Below are 25,726 nucleotides of genomic sequence, written 5' to 3' on the forward strand. Positions count from 1 at the left end.
AAATTATGAGTGATAATTTGTATCAGAAGCAAATTAATATTAAATTTATAAATTATTTTTTACAAAATTATTTAGTAGAAATTAATATGTTAAATTACTAGGTAATCATCAAACAAGTAGTTACATAATTAGAAGTTAATGAAAATAGAGAAGTGGAATTATTTTTAAAATGTGATTAACTCACCAGGCATGGTGGTACATAGTAATCCCAGCGGCTCCAGAGGCTGAGACAGAAAGATCATGAGTTCAAAGCCAACCTCAGCCAAAGTGAGGCACTTAAGCAACTCAATGAGACCCCCTTCTCTAAATAAAATACAAAATAGGACTGGAGATGTGGCTCAGTGGTCCAGTGCCCCTGAGTTCAGTTCCCGGTTCCTGCCCTCAAAATGTGATTAACCAAAGAAAGCATGAAAGGAAAAAAAGGAAACAGTTGTGTAAATGGAGAAAACAGTATAGTAAAATGGTAGAATTATTAGTTATTAGTAATTACATTATATTTAAAGAGATCAGATACCCTCAACTAATAGAGAAGGATTGTCACCCTGGATGAAAAGAAAAAAAAATTCTTCAATCTGTTTGTAAGACTCACACCTTAAGTATAAGGACACACAAAGATCAAAATTTTAAAGACAGAGAAACATAAACCTTTATGCTCCAATTGAAGAAGATCTTGCATGCGCATGCTAATATAAGATAAAGTAAGAGCTGGACTCGGCAGCCCACAACTGTAGTCCCAGTGGCTTGGGAGACTGAGGCAGGAGGATCATGAGTTAAAAGCCAGCCTCAGCAACGTAGGGAGTCCCTAAGTAATTCAGTGAGACCCTGCCTCTAAATAAAATATAAAAATGGCCTAGGGTTGTGGCTCAGTGGTTAAGTGCCCCTGGGTTCAATCCTCAGTACCAAAAAAAAAAAAAAAAAAAAAAAAAAAAGATAAAAGTAAGAATTAAGGTAAGAAGCATTACTGAAGATATAGTGGGTGCTATGGTTTGAATGTCTCCTGGAATTCTTGTGTTAGGAAATTAGTCTCCAATGTGGCAATGTTAGGAAGTGAGGTATAACAGGAGGTATTTTGGGTTATGGGGATAAAACTGTCATGAATGGATTAATGTCTTTGTTATGTGAATGAACTTTTGTTCTCATGGTAGTGCAAGAGTGAGTTGTTATAAAACAGTGTTTTATCACATGCTCACTTGCTTTTCCCCCTTTTTCCTACCATGTTATGATACAGAATGAAGCCCTTACCAGATGCGGCCCCTCAATCTAGAACTTAGACTCCAGAGCCCTGAGCTAAATAAACTTTTCATTATAAATTACCCAGTCCTAGGTAGTCTGGTATAGTAACAGAAAATTAAAACAGAGGAACCATTCATTTTGATAACATTGTCTTTGATATGAAAATTTTAAATTGTTATACACCTAATAGTATAACTTGAAAACATGCAGAGCAGAAGTTAAAAGGAGAAATAAATTTACAATTGTAATAGAATATTTTATATATTCTTTCTGTCAACCATAAGCCAATCAAATAAAAAAAATTAGTAAGATTATAGATTTGTACAAAATAGTGGACAAATTTAGGTATTTAGTATACTTAATTTAGGTATTTAGTATGCTTCACTGAAAAACTGATAAAAATCCTTTTAAAATACTTTTGGAACACTTCCCAAAGTAAATCATCTCTTAGGACATTGAAAAAAAGTTTAAAGAATTAAAATCATACAAAAAATAAGGGTATTTCTGAGTACAGTGTAGCTAAACTAAAAATCAATAGCCAAAGTAGAATGAGAAAATCCCCTAGTATTTGGAAATTAATAAATTTGCTTTTAAATGAAAAACTGCATGATGTTAGAAAATATATTAACTAAATTATACTACAAGTGTGACTTATCAAAACTTTTGTTATGTGCTTAAATTTGGACCAGAGGAAAATTGATTGTCTTAGATGCATGTATGAGAAAATAAGAATACAATCAGAATGACTAAAAAAGAGAAGGAGAGGTAAGGAGTAGAAAGAGGTTGGGACATTGCAGAAGTGGGGTACAAATTACTAATATAGGAAGGATAAAAGGGGGCATCACTGAAAGTCTTATAGTTATTGGAAAAATAGTAAGTGCATATTATAAACAACTTTATGCCAATTTGAAATTTGAAAGAAATGAACAAATTCTTGGGGAGGGGATCTTAACCAAATGAATACAAGTAAAAATATAAAATCAACATAGTCCTATATCCATTTAAAAAGTAAATCCATAATTATATATTTCCACAAGGAAAAGTATGACCCCAGATTACATTACTGGTGAATTATGTTAATCATTTAAAGAAAAAGGTAATTATTACATAATATTTTCAGAGGATATATTGAAAGAACATCTCCCAAGTCAGTTTTTTTGAAGCTAGCATAAACTTGATAGCAAAATCCAATAAGGATGTAGAGTAAAAATCTTAAACAAAATAGTAGCAAATTTATTTTTGCTATGTATTAAAAGAATGCTATATCACTACAAAGAGTTATTCCAAATTTAGACTTATGTAAGGTTGGTTTAATATTTAAAAATCAGCTAATGTAATTTACCATATTAATAAGTTGTATTAGTTTGCTAAGGTTGCTATAACAAAATAACACAGATTCAGTGACTTAAACAGTAGAAATTTATATTTCATTTAGTTCTGGAGGCTTGAAGGTCTCCATCAAGCTGTTGGCAAATTTGATTTCTCCTGAAATCTCCAAAATTTGATTTCTTCTTAGCTTGGAGATGGCTGCTTTCTAAGTGTGTCCTCACATAGCTTTTTCTCTGTATTAGTCTCTTGCTCTTTTTATAAAGTGTATCAATCATATTGGATTAGGTCTCCACCCTTTTGACCTTATTAACTTTATTTCTTTAAAGGCTCTGTCTCAAAATCCAGTCATATTAGGGATTAAGGCTTTGATATATGAATTTTGATGGGACATAATTTAGTCTTTAGCATAGCTTAAAGGAGAAATATCATAGTGATCATCTCAACATAGAAGAATCATTTCATAATATTTATCATCCCATTTATGAAAAAAAATTTAGCAACATAGGAATAGAAGAGATATCTTCAATTTAATAAAGTATACCTACAGAAACCAACAGTGAACATCATACTTTATGGTGAAATATCAAAGTTATTTTTCATGATATTGGGAACTAAACAAGTATGCCCACCACAACTATTCTTATTCAACATTATAATAGAGATCACAGCCAATACAATAAGGCAAGAGAAAGAAGTAGACAATATGAATTGGAAAGGAAACAATCAACCTGTAATTATTTACAGATGACTTAACTGTCTAACTTGAAAATTCAGAATAAACTTCATATTCTTTGAATTAATAAATGAATTTAGCATAGTCACTAGATACATAATTCACATTCAAAAATAAATATATTTCTATATATATCCCAGCAACAACTGTTAGGAGTTTTAAAATTAGATTTGGGATAGTATCAAAACCTTAAAATATGTGTGGGGATTATATTAAGATATTAAATAAGGAGGGTAGGGAGGGGCTCTTCACCTGGACCAGCAGCTGAAGTTCATTGCTTGGGTTACCCCTGCAGCAACCCTCTGGTCCACAGTACCACAGCTGCTCCAGCCCCTTTGCTCCTCGGCTGCATAATGGGCACCTGCATCAATGAGTACGACTACCTCCTCAAAGTTGTCCTTATTGGAGATTCTGGTGTTGGAAAGAGTAATCTCCTATCTTGATTTACTTGAAATGAGTTTAATCTGGAAAGCAAAAGCACTATTGGAGTAGAGTTTGCAATAAGAAGCATCCAGGTTGATGGAAAAACAATAAAGGCACAGATATGGTACACAGCAGGGCAAGAATGACACCAAGCTATAACATCAGCATACCATCATGGAGCTGTAGGTGCCTTATTAGTTTATGATGTCACTAATCATCTCACATATGAAAATGTAGAGCAATGGCTGAAAGAACTGAGAGAACATGGTGACAGTATCATCGTTATCATGTTTGTGGGCAGTAAGAGTGATTTATGTCATCTCACGGCAGTTCCTACAGATGAAGCAAGAGCTTTTGCAGAAAAGAATGGTTTGTCATTCATTGAGACATCTGCTGTAGACTCGACAAATGTAGAAGTTGCTTTTCAGACAATTCTAACAGAGATATACCGCAAATGTCAGACAGACGTGAAAATGACATGTCTCCAAGCAACAATGTGGTTCCTATTCATGTTCCATCAACCACTGAAAACAAGCCAAAGGTGCAGTGCTGTCAGAACATCTAAGGCATTTTCTTCTCCCCTAGGAGGCTGTGTGTAGTCCATTTCCCAGGTCTGAGATTTAAATATATTTGGAATTCTTGTGGTCATTTTTGTGTTTCATTACTTCCTCATACTTATTTTTCCATGTCCTGAGTCTTTTGATTTTAGCTTTATAAAATCATCCACTTTGTCCCAAATGACTGCAACTTTTTTTTTTCATGCCATGCCTTCACTAGCCTTAGTTTAATAAACTGAATGTTTGAATTCCTCAATTACTGTTTACTTTTCATCATGGAAGTCTGTCACTGTAGGACACAGTAGAACTTGATCACTTGAAGCTTGAACCTATTGGTCTTGATCAAATCAAACTATGAAGACCTTAGAAATAAGCTATTGTTATGCCATAGAGCAGTTTATAAGTACCATACTCTTTCCTCAGTGCAGTATATATTTTGACAAATCTAAGAATTGCCCTATAAACATAGCAGCATTTTGAGAGTTTGAAAAATTTCCATTTTTCTATAAGTGAATTTCTAAAATGCCTTAATAGGCTTATATAGTTTAGTAAACTTTATTTTAAAATTTGTGTAAGCATCAAAATGTTGGGGGCACTTTTTTCTGTACTAGAATTATCTTAATAAATACAAAAGACTTGGTTTGGGTAGGGGTACAGTTATGTAACTTTAAGTTAAACAGTGATGCCTGGCAGGCTGGAAACTAGAGAGATTGAGGTGCCTCTGTTGCAGTGATCAGCCCAAACCATTTAACTGATCTCATTTCCCAGCAGTAGATTATGTGGCATTTTATTGCTCAGGCAATAACTGGTTTAATGCTGGAAGTGTCAAATCTAGAAGTGTCAATTTTGTTTTAAAACCTTCTAGTTAGTGAAATGCAACCTAGTTTTCTCCCCATATCCACCATCAGGCATGGGAAATTATTTTTACAGTACTTATTTTTGGGTTTTACAGTGTATAATGGGAGACAGTCTAGTTAAATCTTTGGTTTTAGTGTCTAAAGAATACAGAGAGAGGTTAATTTATGCTCAAGTGGTACCACTTAAAGGCATGTATTCTTTTAGTATGTAAAACGAAATAGTACCTTGATTTCAAACAGAGTGCATTTAGGCATTATAGAGACCTAAAATAATTTTTTCTACTTCATTATTGAAATCAATGGAGCAAGTGAATAGTTTCTCATTCAGAAATATGCACACTAATATTTAGTTTTACTTCCTTGTGGACAATATTAAGCACTTAATCTGCAGTTTTCTGAAAGTTGTCAACTGCAGTGCTACTATTCAAGATGATGGGATATCTAAAAAAATATATATGTCAGGACTTGCATAGATGGCTATGTTTCATAGTTAATCTTCTGTCTTTTGCAGTGTTCATGATGTGTGGAGCACATGGAAGGCATTACTGTAGTCAGTCATTGTTGGTTTTCTTTTGTAGCCATTTTATTATTTTGGTGTATTGGTTATAAAGATACTATTGTCTATTTGTAAATCGCTACTTTGTATTTCATGCATGCTCTGTAACTTGATTTTATTTTTTTAATTTTTGATTTGGAATATATTCTCATTCTAATAACAGTTATAGGGGGACTGTTAAAAAGAATTAAGGAGTATATTATGCACATAAATAATCAGTATTATAAAGATATACATTTTATCAAAATGTATAAGTTAAAAGCAATCATTATCAAAATTTTAGTAAAGTGCATGTGTATGTGTATGCATGCACAAGTGTGTGTTAGCTGACAGACTGCAAACTGATTTTACAGTGGAATAGCAAAGGACCTAGAATACTGAGTAAAATCCCCAAGTGCAAACATGAATGACTAAATGCTGCCAAATAGTCTTATTATAAAACTGCAGTATATAATGTGGTATAGTACTGGTACAAGTTTAGACAAGTAGTACAAAAGAATACCAAGTCTAAAACCAAACCTAAATAGTTAGCTTTATTATAAAGGTGCCACTGCCAGTACATGCATTAAGCATGAACTTTTGATCAGTGGTGTTTGGCAATTGACTGTCCACATAAAAAATAATAGTCTTAATTTTTTCCCCATACCTATCACAAAAATAAATTTCAGATGAATTTAAATTTTTTAAAATGTAAAATACATAACAATAAACTTAGCAAAAGATAACATATATTCATGGTATGGACAAAGTTTCCTTAGCATGATTAAAAAAAAATCATTATCAGGTAATTCAGGTGATCAATTGGATTATGTCAAAACTACCATTCTCATTAAATCAGAATATAATAGTAAAAGAACGAACAGGCAAGCCCACTAAGTAGATTAAGATACTTGTTATATGTATATCAAAGAACTTGTAGCCAAAATAATTAACTAGCAATCAATAAGAAAATCATTGACTATGGGTGTGGTGGCACACATCTGTAAACTCAGAGTCTTGTGGGGCTGAGGCAGGAGATCGCAAGCTTGAGGCCAGCCTCAGCCCTACAGCAAGACCCTAAGCAGCTTAGCAAGACCCCATCTCAAAATAAAAAAATAAAAAGAGCTGTGGATGTAGCTTAGTAGTAAGGTCCTCTTGGGTTCAATCCCTACTCAGTACTACCACCCTCAAAAAAAGAAAAGAAAATGATTGCCAACTCATGAGGGAAAAAAAAGGAACAGAAGACACTTTGCAGAAAAGGATATCCAAATGACCAATAAGCATATTAGAGGATTTTAAAGCTCATTAGCCATTGGGGAAACATATATTAAAACACAATACTGCAGATCAGGTATCGTTAAATGTTTAAAAGGCCAGACAGTAATTGGCGATTTCAACTTTGACATCCATCTGGTCTCTGTTGCAAGTACTCATCTCTGTTGTTGTAGTGCACAAGCAGTCATAACAACAAAGACAGTGCCAATGTCAGTACTACCCAAAGTAATCTGTAGATTTAGTGCAATCCCTATCAAAATCCCAATCATATTTTTTTCAGAAGCAGAAAAACGAATCCTAAAATTTATATGGACTCTCAAGGGATCCTGAATAATCCAAAACAGTCTTGTGGGGGTCGGGGGAGTTGGAGTTCTCACTCTGCTCTTAGAAGAAAATGGAGAAAGTTCATATCATTGGATTTGACAAAGATTTCCTGGCTATGACACTAAAGCACAGTTGATAAAAATAGAAGTAGATAAATAAGACTACATCAAAAAATTAAACTATTATGCTCAAAAGATATAATCAACATAAAAAGACAAACTGTGGAATGGTAGAAAATATTTGAAAATGATGAGATTCAAATAGTAATAAAAAGCCTTCCAAAAAGGAAAGTCCAGGTCTAGATGGATTCACAGCTGAATTCTGCCACACCAATGCTCCTCAAATTATTTCGTGAAATAGAAAGGAAAGAAATGCTTCAAAACTCATTCTATGAAGCCAGTATCACTCTTATACTAAAATCCCACTAGGACACTTCAAGGAAAGAAAACTACAAACCATATTCTTGATGAAGATAGATGCAAAAATTCTTAATAAAATGTAGTAAATAAATGTAACCAAGAGGTAAAAGACCACTACAAGGAAAACAAATGATGAAAAAAAAAAATTCAAGGAGACACCAGAGGGCTGGGTCTATGGCTTAGTGGCAGAGTGCTTAATTGGCACATGTAAGGTCCTGGGTTCAATCCTTAGCACCACATAAGAATAAATAAATGTAATAAAGGTATTGTATCCATCTATAACTAAAAAAAAATTTAAGAAAACATCAGAAAATAGAAAGACCTCCCATATTCATGGATAGCTAGAATTTATATTGTTAATATTACTACAAAAAGTAATTTACAAATAAAGTGCAATCCTCATCAAAATACCAGTGATATTCTCAGAACTAGAAAAAGCATTCCTAAAATTCATGTGGAACAAACAAAAGACCTAGAATAGCCAAAGCAATTCTGAGCAAACAGAGTAAATGGAGGCATTATAATGCCTGACTTCAGATTATATTACAGACCACAGTAACAAAACCAGCTTGGTACTGGTTAAAAATAAGATCCTTGGAACAGAATAGAAGATACAGAGAGACCTACACAGCAGCAGTCATCTGATTCTTGACAAAGTTGCCAAAACTTAAATAGTAGAAAATACAACCTCTTTAAGAACCTCTTTAACAAACTAATCCATATGTAAAAGATTGAAACTAGATTTTTATCTCTTACCATATACAAAAGTCAACTTAAAATAGATTATGACCTAGGAATAAGATCAAAAACTGCAACTGTTAAAAGGGAACATAGGTGAAACACTTCCAACTGTAGATAGAAGTTAAAACTTACTTAACAGAACTCCTGTAATTCAGGAAATAATACCAAGAATCAGTAAGTAGGATGGCATTAAACTAAAAACTTCTACACAGCAAAGGAAACAACAGCATGAAGAGAGAATCTACAGAATGGGAGAAAATGTTTGCCAGCTATTCTTCAAACAGATTCATGTCTAGTATATATATATATAAAGAATTAAACCCCCTTCCCCCAGAAAACCAAAATGAAAACAAAAATACCCCATTCAATAAGTGGGCAAATGAACTAAATAGACACTTCTCAAAAGAAGACATAAGAATTATATGAAAAATTTTCAACATCTCAAGCCATCATAGAAATGCAAATCAATTTCTATGAGGAATGTCATTGGAATTTTAATTGGAATTGCATTAAATGTGTATAGCACATGTGTATAATCATTTTGATAATATTAATTCTACCTATCCAAGAACATGGGAGATTTTTCCATCTTCTAAGTTTTTCCTCATTTTCTTTCTTTAATGTTCTGTAGTTTTTATTGTAGAGGTCTTTCACCTCTTCTTTTAGATTGATTCCCAAGTATTTTATTTTTTTTTTTGAGTCTATTGTGAATGGAGTTGTTTTTCTCATATCTCTTTCAGATGATTCATTGCTTATGAATAGAAATGCATTAGATATGTGTGTGTTGATTTTATATCCTGCTAGTTTGCTGAATTCATTTATTAGGTCTAGAAGTTTTCTGGTGGAGTTTTTTTGATCCTCTAAATATAGAATCTTGTCATCGGCAAATAGTGACAGCTTGAGTTCTTTTCCTATTTGTATTCCTTTAAATTCTTTGGTCTGTCTTAATTGCTCTGGCTAGTATTTCAAGAATGATGTTGAATAAACGTGAAAGAGGACATTCCTGTCTTGTTCCAGTTTTTTTTTTGGGCTGGGTACAGTGAACTTTATTGATGGTATGTATGTGACAGTAGGGCTCTCCAAGCCCCTCCTCTTCTTCAGGGAGTCTGGGATGGAAATTGGGAGGAGGGGAGATTCTCAGTGTGTTGAGGGACTGAGTTAGGGGCAGGGATTCCCCAGCTGAGGGCCTCTCTCTTTCTCTGTGTTCTTGCTGGGGCAGATGGTCCAGGGTCTCTTACTCCTTGGAGGCCATGTGGACCATAAGGTCCATCACCCTGTTGCTGTAGCCAAATTCACTGTCATACTAAGAAATGAGCTTGGCAAAGTGGTCATTGAAGGCAATGCCAGCCCCAGTATCAAAGGTGGAAGAGTGGGTATCACTGTTGAAGTCCCAGGAGATGACCTGGTCCTCTATGTAGCCCAGGATGCCCTTGAGGGGGCCCTCTGATGCCTGCTTCACCACCTTCTTGATGTCATCGTATTTGGCAGCTTTCTCCAGGTGACAGGTCAGATCCATAGCCGACGTGTTGGGGGTGGGCACACGGAAAGCCATGCCAGTGAGCTTCCCATTCAGTTCAGGGATGACCTTGCCTATAGCCTTGGCAGCTCCAGTGGATGCAGGGATGATATTCTGGGCAGCCTCACAGCCATCATGCCACAGTTTCGCAGAGGGGCCATCCACAGTCTTCTGAGTAGCAGGGATGGCATGGACTGTGGTCATGAGTCCTTCCACAGTGCCCAAGTTGTCATGGATGACCTTGGCAGGGGAGCTAAGCAGTTGGTGGTACAGGAGGCATTGCTGACGATCTTGAGAGAGTTGTCATACTTCTCGTGGTTCACACCCATCACCAACATGGGGGCATCAGCAGAAGGGGCAGAGATGATGACCCTTTTGGCACCACCCTTCAAATGAGCCCCGGCTTTCTTCATGGTAGTAAAGGCACCAGGGGACCCCACAACATACTTAGCACCAGCATAACCCCGCTTGATGTTGGCGGGATCTTGCTCCTGGAAGATGGAGATGGACTTTCCATTGATGACCAGCTCCCCATTCTCAGCCTTGACTCTGCCATGGAATTTACCATGGGTAGAATCACACTGGACCATGTAGACCATGTAGTTGAGGTCAATGAAGGGGTCATTGAAGGCAACAACATCCACTTTGCCAGAGTTGAAAGCAACCCTGGTGACCAGGCTCCCAATAAGGCCAAATCTGTTCACTCCGACCTTCACCATCGTGTCTGAGGGACGCAGCTGTCACTGCACGAGTTGAGAAGTAGCAGCTGTCTGTCAAATCGGGAGGAGCAGAGAGCTTGTTCCAGTTTTTAAAGGGAATGCTTTCAGTTTTTCTCCATTAAGAGTGATGTCTGTGGGCTTAGCATAAATAGACTTTACAGTGTTGAGGTATGTTCCTACTATTCCTATTTTTCCTAGTGTTTTGAGCATGAAGGGGTGTTGTATCTTGTCAAATGCTTTCTCTGCATCTATTGAAATAATCATATGATTCTTAACCTTAAGTCTATTGATGTGATGAACTACACTTATTGATTTCCAGATGTTGAACCAATCTTGCATCCCTGGGATGAACCCCACTTGATTGAGGTGCACTATCTTCTTAATATGTTTTTGTATGCAGTTTGCCAGAATTTTGTTAAGGATTTTTGCATCTGTAATCATCAGACATATTAGTCTAAAGTTTTCTTTCCTTCATGTGTCTTTGTCTGGTTATGGTATCAGAGTGATACTAGCTTCATAGAATGAATTTGGAAGAGTTCCCTTCTTTTCTAGTTCATGAAATACTTTGAGGAGTATTGGTATAAGTTCTTCTTTAAAGGTCTTGTAGAACTCAGCTGAGAATCTGTCTTGTCTCGGGCTTTTTTCTTGGTTGGTAGGCTTTTGATGGCTTCTTCTACTTCATTTCTAGAAATTGTTCTGTTTAAATTGTGTATGTCCTCCTGGTTCAGTTTGGGAGGATCTAGAAATATGTCTCTAGAAATTTGTCGATGTCTTCCGGATTTTCTATTTTGCTGGAGCATAGATTTTCAAAGTAGCTTCTAATTAAATAGACGAGTAGACCAATGGTACAGAATAGAAGAAACAGAGACAAACCCACATAAGTACAGTTATCTCACACTAGACAAAGGTGCCAAAAACATACTATGGAGAAAAAGAAAGCCTCTTCAACAAATGGTGCTGGCAAAACTGGAAATCCATATGCAGTAAAATGAAATTCAACCTCTATCTCTCACCCTGTACAAAACTCAACTCAAAGTGACTCAAGGATCTAGGAATAGACCTGACACCCTTCACCAAATAGAAGAAAAAGGAGTTCTAAATCTTCTTCATGTTGGCTTAGGACCAGACTTCCTTAATAAGACTCCCCAGAGAATAAGAAATAAAAGCAAGAATCAATAAATGGGATGGATTCAAGCTAAAAAGCTTTTTTTCAGCAAGGGAAACAATCAATAATGTGAAAAGAGAGCCAACAGAGTGGGAGAAAATCTTTTCCTCACACACTTCAGACAGAGCACTAATTTCCAAAATTTATAATGCTTATTATACAATAATAAGTGTTGGTGTGGACATGGGGGAAAAGGCACACTCATATATTGCTGATGGAGTTGCAAATTGGTACAGTCACTCTGGAAAGCAGTATGGAGAATCCTCAAAAAAACTTGGAATGTACCCACCATATGACCCAGTTATTCCACTCCTTGGTTTATACCTAAAGGACTTAAAATCAGCATACTACAGTGATGTACTACATCAATGTTCATAGCTGCTGAATTCACAATAGCTAGATTGTGGAACCAACTTAGATGCCCTTCAGTTGATGAATGGATAAAGAACCTGAGGTATATATACACAGTGGAATATTAGCCATAAAGAAGAATAAAATTATGGCATTTGCTGGTAAATGAATGGAGTTGGAGAATATCATGCCAAGTGAAATAAGCCAAGCCCAAAGAACTAAAAGCTGAATGCTTTCTCTGATAAATGGATGATGATACATAATGGGGGGGGGGGTGCTTGTTGGGGACAAGAATGGAGGAACTTTGGATGGTGTAGAGGAAAGTGGGGTGGGAGGGGGTGGGAGAAGGAAAGATAGTAGACTAAGACAAACAGTATTACCCCATGCACATGTATGATTACATGAATGGTGTGAATCTACATTATGTCCAACCATAGAAATGAAAAGTTGTACCCCATTTGTGTACAATGAATCAAAATGTAGTCTGTAAAAATAAAAATTAAAAAGAAATGCAAATCAAAACTATACTGAGATTATATCTCACTCCAATCAGAATAGTAGTTATCAAGAATACAAGTAAGGATAAATACTAGTGAGGATGCAGGAAAAAAAGGAATGCTTTTTACACTTTTTATGGTAATGTAGTTAGTACAGTCACTGTGGAAATCAGTAGGTATGATTTCAAAAATTTAAAGTAGAACTCCCATAATGGTCCAGCTATACTGCGCCTTGGTATTTATCAAAGAGAATTAAAGACAGTACACTTTAGAGATATATGCATTCCCATGACTATAGCATCACAATTTATAGTAGCCAAATTATGGAACAAGCTTAGGTGGCCAGCAGATGAATGGCTAAAGAAAATGTGGTATATATACATGCTGCAGCTTTATTCAGCCATAAAGAAGAGTGAAATTATGACATTTGCAGGAAAATGGATAGAACTAGAGAGCATTATGTTAAGCAAAAAAAGCCAGACTTGGAAAGATAAGTGCTATATGTTTTCTCTCACATGTGGAAGCTAGGGAGAAAACAGGAAGAAAAAAAAAAAAAGGAACTCACGAAAATAGAAGGAGGGAGATCTTTAGGGTAGAGGAAGGGAGGAGGGAGAGGGAGGAGAGCAGGGGAAGATACTGGGGAGTGAAATTGGTGAAATTATGTTAGATACATGTATGAATGTGCCACATTTTGTGTAATCAATATGCACCAATGAGAAAAGGAAATATGTATTTATAAGTTTTAGAAAGGGTTAACTTCCAGAACATAATGAACTCATACAACTTCAACCCAAAAATAACCCAATTAGAAAGTGGACATTTCTTTAAAGAATACATACAGATAACCAGTAAGCATATGCAAAGATGATCAGCATCACTGATAATTAAGGAAATGCAAATCAAAGCCACAGTGCGATATCCTTCAACACCTATTAGGGCAGCCACTATCAAAAACAACAAGGCAGAAAATAATAAATGTAGGTAAGAATGTGGAGTTTGGAACCCTTGTGTACCATCGGTGAGAATATTAACAGGTGCAGCCTCTGTGGAAAACAATTGAATTTCCTCAAAAAATTGAAAATAGAAATACCATATGATAGAGCAATTCTGCTTCTAGGTATATATTCCAAACAATCGAAAGCAGGATCTCAAAGAGTTGTCTGCACACCCGTAATGGCTAAGAGGTTGATGGGGCACAGATGTCTATGAGTGGATAAACAAGTGAAAAAAATGTGGTGTCTACAAACAATGGAATAGTCAGCCTTAAAATGGAGGGAAAATCTGACACATGCTGCAGTGTGGATGAACTTTCAGGATATTATGCTAAGTGAAATAAGTCAGTCACAAAAAGACAAATACTGTATGATTCAACTAATTATGAAGCATCTAGAATAGTCACATTCATAAAAACAAATTGGATGGTAGTTACCGAAGTCAGGGGGTAGGGCAAATGGGGAGTTGTTCTTTAATGGATACAGATTTTCAGTTTTGCAGGATGAAAAAATTGGGGGGGATTGCCACCTCTGCTTGGATCCTGCATTTTTAATGGTGGGAGGTGCGATGTGGGCAGGACTTTATGCCCGTGTCCCCCCTGGAATTGTTTGCTTTTGGAATATGAAGGTTGGGGAAAACCACTCCACTCTTGCTCGTGTTTTAACCAACGCCTTTCCGCACACAGCAGGTCAGACTTGGGGGTTGGCCCCCTTTGGCCCAGAGGCTGGAAATGCAGGTTTGGGTCTCCTGTGGATTCTTGCACATGACCCTGATGTCTGTCAGAAATCACTTGCCTTTTTGTATCTCATGAAAATGTTGGATGTCACCAGCCCCCCAGGTCCAAAAGGTCTCATTTTGTCTTTATTTTTTTAAAAGCATTGCCTCCAGTGCTGCTTACCAGGTTTTCTTTTCCTTATTTAATGCTTTGAAGTTTGACTCTTGTTCAATAAATCAGAGAAATAAATCTGCTCCTCAAAATAAACAAACAAACAAACAAAAAAACGGGGGAATTGGCCATACTTAATGTGAATATGCTTCACACACTACTGAGGTATACACTTCAAATAGTTAACATGGTAAATTTTATACTGTTATTTTAGTAAAAAATTTAAAAGACAGTGGGCCAGATTTGGCCTACTTTCCATAGTTTGTCAATTTATGCTATAAATTATACCTGCAAACAAAAAAACAAAAACAGAAAACACAACGAATGTTGGTGAGATTGTTGAAAACCTAAAACTCTAATGACTATTGGTAGAAGTGAAAATTGATACAATCATTTTGGAAATTTGGCAGTATTTATCAAACCTGAGCAAACACATATATTATGACCACTCCTAACTATATGTTCAGAAAAATGCATTCTGTGTGCACCAAAAGGCTTATTTCAGAATACTTATTGTAGTGTCATTTGTGTAAGTTAGTAAGTGAACTCAAAAGTTCATCAGGAGTATTAATGGATAAACTAACAGCTTTATAAAATGGAATAATACTCAGTAATGAAAATTACTTCTACAGTGTAACAATATGTATTAATCATATAAATATAAAAAAGTTAGGCTATATATTTCCATTTAAGTTCAAAATCAAATAACATTGATCCATTGTTTTATAATACCACTGTTTAGAGTATAATCCAGAAACCCCTGGAAGTCCCCCAAAACACTTGGGAAATCTGATAGGTCAAAGCTATTTTAACAATTATACCCAGACTTTTTGTGTGTTCTTTTTCATGTTTTTCTCTCACAGGTATATCATAGACTTTCTCAGAAGACATATAATGTGTGTTATTGTTAATGATTGAATGCAGAAAAAGATAGTCAGATGCCATCTCTTAAGACAGGTGTTATATTTCTGTAAATTTTTTGCCTGTAAGGATCATTTGTATTAAGATATGTTATTTGTGATAATTTGTAAAAGGTTTATTATAGTTATTTTAAAATAAATGTATTTTTCCAATTTCTCATTTTTTTCAAATAGGGTAAATAACCTACATAAACATGAGCTCTTTCCAATTTTAATAATTTTATTAAAGAGAACTGAGTTAGAAAAACACTTTTAGAAGACAAGATAGTTAACTTTGTGTAGTGAAGTGGGTTTGATGATTGAAAAGGGTACATGGGGACTTTGTAGAATATTGGTAATGTTCTTGTTTTTATCTTAGCAGATGGTGCATAGTTGTGTTCACTTTATTAAAAGTCTTTAAATGCTGTATATGCTTATGGTATTTATATACTTAATACAAATATTAATACATATGTGGGCTATATGTTTACAAATTGTCTTTTGATATTCATGACTTTTGAGAAATTTATTGCATTTCCATCTAGTCCCGAACTGACTAGATGTCATCAGTTTTATGTCATCAACATTACATTAATGTCATCCATGTTTATGCCATAGGTTAGTAAGTTGGTTCCTGTTCTGGAACAATCAGATGTTTATTGCTTGATTTCCTGCTACATCCACTAAAATATCTACCATATCCTATTAATTATTTTTTCTAATAGTATATTTGTACCGTCATAGGAAGAATCCTGTCCATTTTCAACACTTCAGCCACCCTGGTGATAGTGATTATGGAGGTGTACAAGTCACAGATCAAGACGAGACAGATGACCGACCTGAATGCCCCTATGGAGCATCTTGTTATAGGTATGTAAGTTGAAATGTTTGACTCTGTTCCCTCACTCTGAAACTCTCTTATTTATCCAGAACAAACTGAGCAGCTTCTCATCTCAAGCTCTAACTTTCAGTTTTTGATTATAGATTTCATTTTGTTAATAGGTAGGATTAGGATTGTGCTTCTTTTTAGATCGTTCTAAATAGTTATAAACCTTATACATGCCAGAAAATTTTCTTCATTTATTACTTTGTAAGATGCAAATCAGATCATTTCAAAGCTCTTTGTGTACCTTCTCCCCTCTCTGGTTTCTGGAGTTGAGTCTAGGGCGTCATGTGTGCTAAGCAAGTGCTCTACCACTGAGCTGTACCCTTCAGGCCCTTCCTCTGCCTTCTTAGCTTCTACCACACCACCATCCTTGCCAAATAAAACTCAAATTGGAAAAGAGGAGTAAGAGTACCTGTCTTCTCTGCTTCTGTAGCATCTTGTACTCCTCTTGGATTGTGCTTCTTTACCAGAGTGTCTCCCAGATATCTTGAGAGCAAAGATCCTTATGCTTGGTATTCTGCAACTTTGTTTAATGAATGAGTGAATGTGAATTGACCCAAACTTCCACAGAAAGCAGTAGTGATTCCAACCCAAGAGAGCTTTAATGCCAGACAGCCATCTTTTGTAGATAAATTTGAATATAGATTATTGAAATTACTAGCCAGCCTGAAGTTGTGATTGTGGTTTTCAGTAAGATGTCAAAACAGGCTTCTGAGTTTGGAAAGAAGAATCAAAAGGCTTACACTTTATCATTCGAAAAGTAAGTCTTCCATTCCAGCAAAAATAGTATCCTGCAAAGAATAAAACAATATTATGATCAACCTTGCTAAAAAAGCTAAAATTTTGGAGAAATGAACAAATTCCTAGAAAAACAAAACTTATTTAAGAAACAGACATAAGAAGAAAATGGAAAATGAAATAATTCTTTTGCTTTAGAGAAACTGAATACATAATTAAAACCCTTCCAAAGAAGTGATATATCCATTTGGCTTTAAAGGCAAGTCATACTAAATATTTAAAGAAGGAACTCAAGTTTTACATAAACTATTCCAAAAGAAGATAAAAGGGCATATTCTCCAACTCATCCAAAACCCAGCAAGAATAATAAAAAAATGGATAAACTTACTTTTGAATGTAGGTCTAAGAATTCTGAAAAAATTAAGTGAATCAAGCAATAAATAAAAAAGAAACTATAAAACAACCAAATGGGATTTGTCTTAGGAATGAATGAATATTTTGTTTTACATTAAAAAATAATGTAATCTGCAATTGTCGTCTGAGTAAGTAGAAAAGTTATATGGCGATCCCAATAATTGTGTGATTGAAAAAGAAAACAAAACCCTGACAAAAATCAGTATTCATTGGTGATCACAATTCACTACAAAATAGGGACAAAAGGTAACATCTTTAATATAAAGGATATCTTAAAAAAGAAAAAATATCATACTTAGAAGTAAAATATTAAAGATTTCCTTTCTGAAGTAAAAAATGTGACAAGAATGCCTGTCGTTATTACTTCAATTCATCATTGTCCTGGAGATTCAAAGCAGTATAGGAAGACGGGAAAAGGAAAATAGATAAGAATTAGAAAGAAAGAAATAAAACTGATGTTCACATATGGTATTATTGTACACATAGGAAATGCAAAATTATCTACTGATGAGTTATAAATATTAATAAGAATTTAGCAAGGCTTTTGGATTGAGAGATCAATGTACAAGACCAACTTTATTTCTATATTCCAGTGCCAACCAGTTATAAAATAAAAAAAATTTAAGGTAACTATATCAAAAAGTATAAAGTTCTTAGTAATAAATATAAAGTTGAAAACCTCTTTGGAGAAAACTGTAAATATCAATGAGAAAAAAATTTGAGAAATATATAAGCAGTTATAAAGATGGGAGTTTTTATGATTCACAGATTCAAGATTGTTAAGATGAAAGTTTCCCTCAAATTGATTTCTATGCAGATTCATTCAAAATCCCAGTGCTCTTTGCTTAAAAAATTATAATGCGATTCTAAAATTATTATGGTTGTGTATAGACCCTAAAAAGTAATCTTGACAATCTTAAATAATGAAGAACAGGTGGCAGGACTTCTTTTACCTTATGGTGATTAAAACAGTGCAGTGTGAGCACAAAGATAAAGTAGTAAGACTGTTAACAGAGTACAAGCCAGAAAAAAAACAGCAGAACTTCAAATATAAATAGAGGGGTTTGGACTGGGGCTATAGCTCAGTGGCAGAGTGCTTGCCTAGCATGTGCGAGGCACAGGGTTGGATCCTTAGCACCACATAAAAATAAACACATAAAGGCATTCTGTCCATCTACAACTACAAAAAAGCTTAAAGTAAATAAATAGAGGGAATTATGATATATTTTTACATATTTGCATTTTTGCTCCAAAATGGTTTTTCACAGCTCAAGTCATAATTCGTGGCACTATGGTGATATGACTTTTCATTTAGAAAAAAAATTTGTAATAGGGAATTTTGTATATACACACAAATGGAGAGAATGTAAAATAAGTTCCAGTGAATCTATCACACATTTTTAATCATTGGTGAATTGAAACTATTATTTTTTTAAAATGTATTTTTATTGTAAACAAATGGGATACATCTTGTTTCTCTGTTTGTACATGAAGTAGAGACATACCATTTGTGTAATCATACATTTTCCTAGGGTAATAGTTTTTGATTCATTCTGTTATTTTTTTCCTTCTCCCCACCCCTCTCACCTTTCTTTTCCCGCTATACAGTCCCTTCTTCCTCCATCCTTGCCCCCCTCCCACCCCCCATGTGTCATCATCCACTTATCAGCGAGATCATTCGTCCTTTGGTTTTTTGAGACTGGCTTATCTCACTTAGCATGATATTCTCCAATTTCATCCCTTTGCCTGCAAATGCCATAATTTTATCATTCTTTATGGCTGAGTAATATTCCATTGTATATTTATATACCACAGTTTCTTTATCCATTCATCAATTGAAGGACATCTAGGTTGGTTCCACAATCTGGCTATTGTGAATTGAGCAGCTATGAACATTGATGTGGCTGTATCTCTGTGGTATGCTGATTTTAAGTCCTTTGTGTACAGGCCGAGGAGTGGGATAGCTGGATCAAATGGTGGTTCCATTCCAAGTTTTCTAAGGAATCTCCACACTGCTTTCCAGAGTGGCTGCACTAATTTGCAGCCCCACCAACAATGTATGAGTGTACCGTTTTCCCCACATCCTCGCCAACACCTGTTGTTGCTTGTATTCTTGATAATCGCCATTCTAATTGGGGCGAGATGGAATCTTAGGGTAGTTTTGATTTGCATTTCTCTTATTACTAGAGATGTTGAACATTTTTTCATATATCTGTTGATTGCTTGTAGATCTTCTGTGAAGAAGTATCTGTTCATTTCCTTAGCCCATTTGTTGATTGGGTTATTTGTATTCTTGGTGTAGAGTTTTTTGAGTTCTTTATATATTCTGGAGATTAGTGCTCTATCTGAAGTATGAGTGGCAAAGATTTTCTCCCACTCTTGTAGGCTCTCTCTTTACATTACTGATAGTTTCCTTTGCTGAGAAAAAGCTTTTTAGTTTGAATCTATCCCAGTCATTGATTCTTGCTTTTATTTCTTGTGCTCTGGGAGTCCTGTTAAGGAAGTCTGATCCTATGCCGACATGTTGAAGATTTGGACCTACTTTTTCTTCTACAAGATGAAGAGTCTCTGGTCTGATTTCAAGGTCCTTGATCCATTTTGATTTGAGTTTTGAATGGGGTAAGAGATAGAGTTTTAGTTTCATTCTGCTGCATGTGGATTTCCAGTTTTCCCAGCACCATTTGTTGAAGAGGCTGTCTTTTCTCCATTGCATATTTTTGGCACCTTTGTTCCCCACATCCTCACCAACACCTGTTGTTGCTTGTATTCTTGATAATCACCATTCTAATTAGGGTGAGATGGAATCTTAGGGTAGTTTTGATTTGCATTTCTCTTTATTACTAGAGATGTTGAACATTTTTTCATATATCTGTTGATTTTGTCTAGTATGAGAAAATTGTATTTATTTGGGTTTATGTCCGTGTCCTCTATTTTGTACCATTGATCTACCTGTCTATTTTGGTACCAATACCATGCCGTTTTTGTTACTATTGCTTTGTAGTAGGTTTTTGTTACTATTGCTTTGTAGAAGGTCTGGTATTGCGATACCTCTGCTTCACTCTTCCTGCTAAGGATTGCTTTAGCTATTCTGGGTTTCTTATTGTTCCAGATGAATTTCATGATTGCTTGCTCTATTTCTATAAGGTACATCTTTGGGATTTTAATTGAAATTGCATTGAATCTGTATAGCACTTTTGGTAGTATGATCATTTTGACAATACTAATTCTACCTATCCAAGAACATGGAAGACCTTTCCATCTTCTAAGGTTTTCTTTAATTTCTTTCTTTAGTGTTCTGTAGTTCTCGTTATGTAGAGGTCTTTCACCGCTTTCGTTAGATTGATTCCCAAGTATTTTATTTTTTTCGAAGCTATTGTGTATGGGGTAGTTTTCCTAACTTCTCTTTCTGAAGATTCATCACTTATGTATAAAAAGGCATTGGATTTATGAGCATTGATCTTATATCCTGCTACTTTACTGAATTCACTTATGAATTCTAAAAGTTTTCTGGTGGAATTTCCTAGTTCCTCTAAATATATAATCATGTCATCAGTGAACAGGGATAGTTTAAGTTCTTCTTTTCCTATTCATATCCCTTTAATTTCTTTGCTCTGTCTAATTGCTCTGACTAGAGTTTCGAGGACAGTGTTGAATAGAAGTGGTGAAAAAGGGCATCCCTGTCTTGTTCCAGTTTTTAGGGGGAATGCTTTCAGTTTTTCACCATTTAGAATGATATTGGCCATGAACTTAGCATAGATGTCCTTTACAATGATGAGGAATGTTCCCACTATCCCTATTTTTTCTAGTATTTTGAGCATGAAGGGATGCTGTATTTTATCAAATGCTTTTTCTGCATCTATTGAAATAATCATTTGATTCTTGACTTTAAGTCTGTTGATATGGTGAATTACATTTATCGATTTCCTAATGTTGAACCAACCTTACATCCCTGGGATAAAACCCACTTGATCATGGTGCACTATCTTTTTAATATATTTTTGTATGCGATTTGCTAAGTTTTTGTTGAGAATTTTTGCATCAATGTTCATTAAGGATATTGGTCTGAAATTTTCTCTCCTCAATGTGTCTCTGTCTGATTTAGGTATCAGGGTGATATTGGCTTCACAGAATGAGTTTGGGAGGGTTCCCTCCTCTTCTATTTCATGGAATACTTTGAGGAGTATTGGAATGAGCTCTTCTTTAAAGGTTTTGTAGAACTCGGCTGAGAACCCATCTGGTCCCGGACTTTTCTTTGTTGGTAGGCTTTTGATGACTTCTATTTCATTACTTGAAATTGATCTATTTAAATTGTGTATGTCCTCCTGGTTCAGTTTAGGTAATTCATATGTCTCTGGAAACCTGTTGATGTCTTTGAGATTTTCTATTTTGTTGGAGTATAGATTTTCAAAATAGCTTCTAATTATGTTTTGTATTTCACTCGTATCTGTGGTGATATTTCCTTGTTCATTCCGAATTTTAGTAATTTGAGTTTTATCTCTCCTTTTTCTCTCCTTCTCTTTGTTAGTGTGCCTAAGGGTTTATCAATTTTGTTTATTTTCTCAAAGAACCAACTCTTTATTTTGTCATTTTTTCTGTTGTTTCTTTTGTTTCAATTTCATTGATTTCAGCTCTGATTTTAACTATTTCCTGTCTTCTACTAATTTTGGTGTTGATCTGTTCTTCTTTTTCTAGGACTTTGAGCTATAGTATTAGGTCATTTATTTGTTGATTTTTTTTCTTCTTTTATTGAATGCACTCCATGAAATAAATTTTCCTCTAAGTACTGCTTTCATAGTGTCCCAGAGATTTTGGTATGATGTACCTTTGTTCTTGTTTACCTCTAAGAATTTTTTAATTTCCCTCCTGATGTCTTCTGTTATCCATTCATCATACTGTAGTGTATTACTTAATCTCCAGGTGTTGGAGTAGTTTCTGTTTTTTATTCTGTCATTTATTTCTAATTTCAATCCATTATGATCTGATAGAATACAAGGTAGTATTTCTATCTTCTTGTATTTGCTAACATTAACTTTGTAGCATAAAATATGGTCTATTTTAGAGAAGGATCCATGTACTGCTGAGAAGAAAGTGTATTCACTGTTTTTTGGATGGTATATTCTATATATGTCCGTTAAGTTCAAATTATTGATTGTATTATTGAGATCTGTGGTTTCTTTGTTCAATTTTTGTTTGGAGGATCTGTCCTGTGGTGAGAGAGGTGTGTTAAAATCACCTAGTATTATTTTGTTGTGGTCTATTTGATTTCTGGAATTGAGAAGGATTTGTTTGACATACATGGATGAGCCACTGTTTGGGGCATAGATATTTATGATTGTTATGTCTTGCTGATTTATGCTTCCCTTAAGCAGTATGAAATGTCCTTCTTTATCCCTTTTGACTAACTTTGGTTTGAAGTCCACATCTGATATGAGGATGGATACTCCGGCTTTTTTGCTGAGTCCATGTGCACGGTATGTTTTTTCCCATTCTTTCACCTTTAGTCTGTGGGTATCTCTTTCTATAAGATGTGTGTCTTGCAGGCAACACATTGTTGTATCTTTCTTTTTAATCCAATCTGCCAGTCTATGTCCTTTGATTGATGAGTTCAGGCCATTAACATTCAGGGTTATTATTGAGATATGATTTGTATTCCCATTCATTTGGCTCATTTTTATTTTTATTTTTTTTGACATGATTTGGTTTCTCCTTTATTTGGCTGTTCCTTTAGGGTAGTTCCTCCCTTTGCTGATTTACATTGTTGTTTTTCGTCTCTTCTTCATGGAATATTTTGCTGAGAATGTTTTGTAGCACTGGCTTTCTTTTTGTAAATTCTTTTAGGTTTTGTTTATCATTGAAGGATTTTATTTCATTGTCAAATCTGAAGGTAAGTTTTGGTGGGCATAAGATTCTTGATTGGCATCTGTTTTCTTTCAGAGTTTGAAAAATGTTGTTCCAGGCCCTTCTAGCTTTTAGGGTCTGGGTTGAAAAATCTGCTGATATCCATATTGGTTTCCCCCTGAATGTAATTTGATTTTTTTCTCTTGCAACCTTTCAAATTCTGTCTTTATTTTGTATGTTAGATATTTTCATTATAATGTGCCTTGGTGTGGGTCTATTGTAATTTTGTATATTTGGAGTCCTATAAGCCTGTTGTATTTGATTTTCCATTTTATTCTTCAGATTTGGGAAATTTTCTGATATTATTTCATTGAATAGATTGTTCATTCCTTTGGTTTGTTTCTCTGTGTCCTCCTCAATCCCAGTAATTCTTAAATTTTGTCTCTTCATGATATCCCATAATTCTTGTAGATTCTGTTCATGATTTCTTACCATCTTCTCTGTTTGGTCAACTTTGTTTTCAAGGTTAAATATTTTGTGTTCAGTGTCTGAGGTTCTGTCTTCCAGATGTTCTATCCTATTGGTTATGCTTTCTATGGAGTTTTTAATTTGGTTTAATGTTTCCTTCATTTCAAGGATTTCTGTTTGGTTTTTTTTTTTTTTTTCAATATCTCTAACTCTATTGAAATGATCTTTTGCTTCCTGCATTTGCTCTTTTAATTGTTGAGTGGTGCGATCATTCAAAGCCTACACTTGCTCTCTCATCTCCTCATTTGCTTCCCTGATTGTTTTAATTATGTACATTCTGAACTCCCTTTCTAACATTTCTTCTGCCATGCTGTCATTGGATTTTGTTGCTGTAGCATCTAGGTTTGTTTGGGACATTTTCTTCCCTTGTTTTCTCTTATTGCTCAGGTATCTACCCCTCTAGTAGTGAAACTCTGAGTTATTGCAGATTTCCTCTGTTGACTAATATTGTCCCTGTAGATTTCCAATAACTCACCTCCTAGCCTTCAGTAGCCTGAAGTCTTAGACAAACTTGATAATGCAGTGCTTCACAAGGAAGCTGCCCCTCTAGGGGTGGTGGCCTTCAGGCGGGGTATATTCCCTGTCAGTGGGCAGAGGCGCCTCCACTTGTTTACTGATGGTCAGCCAAAAGGGGTATAGACTGAAAACTGTGGCATGTCTGGTCTGGGCCTGTATCTCTGGTTCTACTGCCCTGGTGGGAAAGCCTCGCCCAACGGGGAAGACTCACCCAGTATGGAAGTTTCGCTGGGCAGCTGTCCTCAGAGAAGTTCCCTTCGGTCCAGAACTACCACCTGGACTGGATATACCTCCTCTGTGACATTCCCAGGGGTCTGGACCTACTTCCTGGGCTGGGGAGCCTGGTCCTGCGAGGGACTCCCTTGCTGAGTGGCCCTCCTCTGCTACGTTCTCTGGGGACTGGAGCTACCGCCTAGGCCAGGGAGCCTCACCCTGTGCCTAAGCCTCTTGCTGTGCGGCCCTCCTCTGAGAAGCTGCCTGCAGTCTGGTCCTGCCACCTGAGCCTGGGACCCTCACTCTGCTACGAAGCCTTTCACTGTGCTGCCCTCCTCCGCAATACTCCTGGTTGACCGGTTTCACGGATCGAGCAGGGGAGTCTCAGTGGGCCACTCTACTCCACAAAGTTCCCTGCATTTCCGGACTACTTCCCCCTCGGGGGAGCCTGCCCAGTGGAAGAGACTCACCCGGTGGCTCTGAGTTGGTCCCGAGTGTCTCAATACTTCCTCTTCTTGACTCCTGGGTCCTATCAAAGGTCCTGCAGTCTCCCGTAGGTGTCGGAACCGCCCTTCCAAGGATGATGGCCACGCCCTCAGGAATGATTCAAAATGCCTGCACCAGCCTATAAAGAAGCTGGGGAGCCCCAGCGAGGGTTGCCGAGTCAGCACAGAGGCAATTGGTGTGTCCCTCAGCAGTAGCAGGAGGGGCAGGCAGGCAGGCTCAGCAATGGCATCCAACCTTGGTGTGGGGGTCAGGCGGGGTTGCTCAGTGATGGTGTCCGACCTCAGTCTTGGGGTCAGGCGGGCTGGCTTGCCCACCAGCTCGCTCCGCTATGGCAACCAACCTCGGCATGGTGGTCGGGCGGGTTGCTCAGTGATGGCGTCTGACCTTGGTGTGGGGTCAGGCAGGCCGGCCCGCTGGCCAGCTAGCTCTGCCATTGCGACCCACCCACCTCCGCATAGTGGTCCAGGGGGGGTCCTTGAAACTATTTTATTTCACCTCCCCCCACCCCCATTACTTGCTGTTCCTGTTCCTATGTTATTTTGAAACAAATCTCTGAAGCTCATGTTTTTATTACATTTGATCCATAGGTATATTTGCATGTATCTCTAAAAACATATGATAACACCATTTTTAA

At 36.1% G+C, this 25,726-nt stretch overlaps 1 protein-coding gene and 2 pseudogenes across 3 annotated transcripts in view; 2 read left to right on the forward strand and 1 right to left on the reverse strand.

The window, feature by feature from the left end:
- Aplf (aprataxin and PNKP like factor) overlaps positions 1-25,726 on the forward strand; it is a 108,357-nt gene that overhangs the window by 54,575 nt on the left and 28,056 nt on the right. For 2 of the 3 annotated variants that reach the window (XM_047522484.1, XM_047522482.1), the window contains one exon: positions 16,201-16,322. In XM_047522484.1, the coding sequence (XP_047378440.1) occupies positions 16,201-16,322 (122 nt within the window). Of the gene's footprint in view, positions 1-16,196; positions 16,323-25,726 lie in introns of all 3 variants that reach the window. The other variant, XM_047522481.1, reaches the window with a different exon arrangement.
- Positions 3,483-4,778, forward strand: LOC124963054 (ras-related protein Rab-11A-like; annotated as a pseudogene).
- On the reverse strand, positions 9,516-10,670 carry LOC124963055 (glyceraldehyde-3-phosphate dehydrogenase-like; annotated as a pseudogene).

The sequence above is a fragment of the Sciurus carolinensis genome, chromosome 13 (assembly GCF_902686445.1).
Source record: "Sciurus carolinensis chromosome 13, mSciCar1.2, whole genome shotgun sequence".
Taxonomy (NCBI): domain Eukaryota; kingdom Metazoa; phylum Chordata; class Mammalia; order Rodentia; family Sciuridae; genus Sciurus; species Sciurus carolinensis.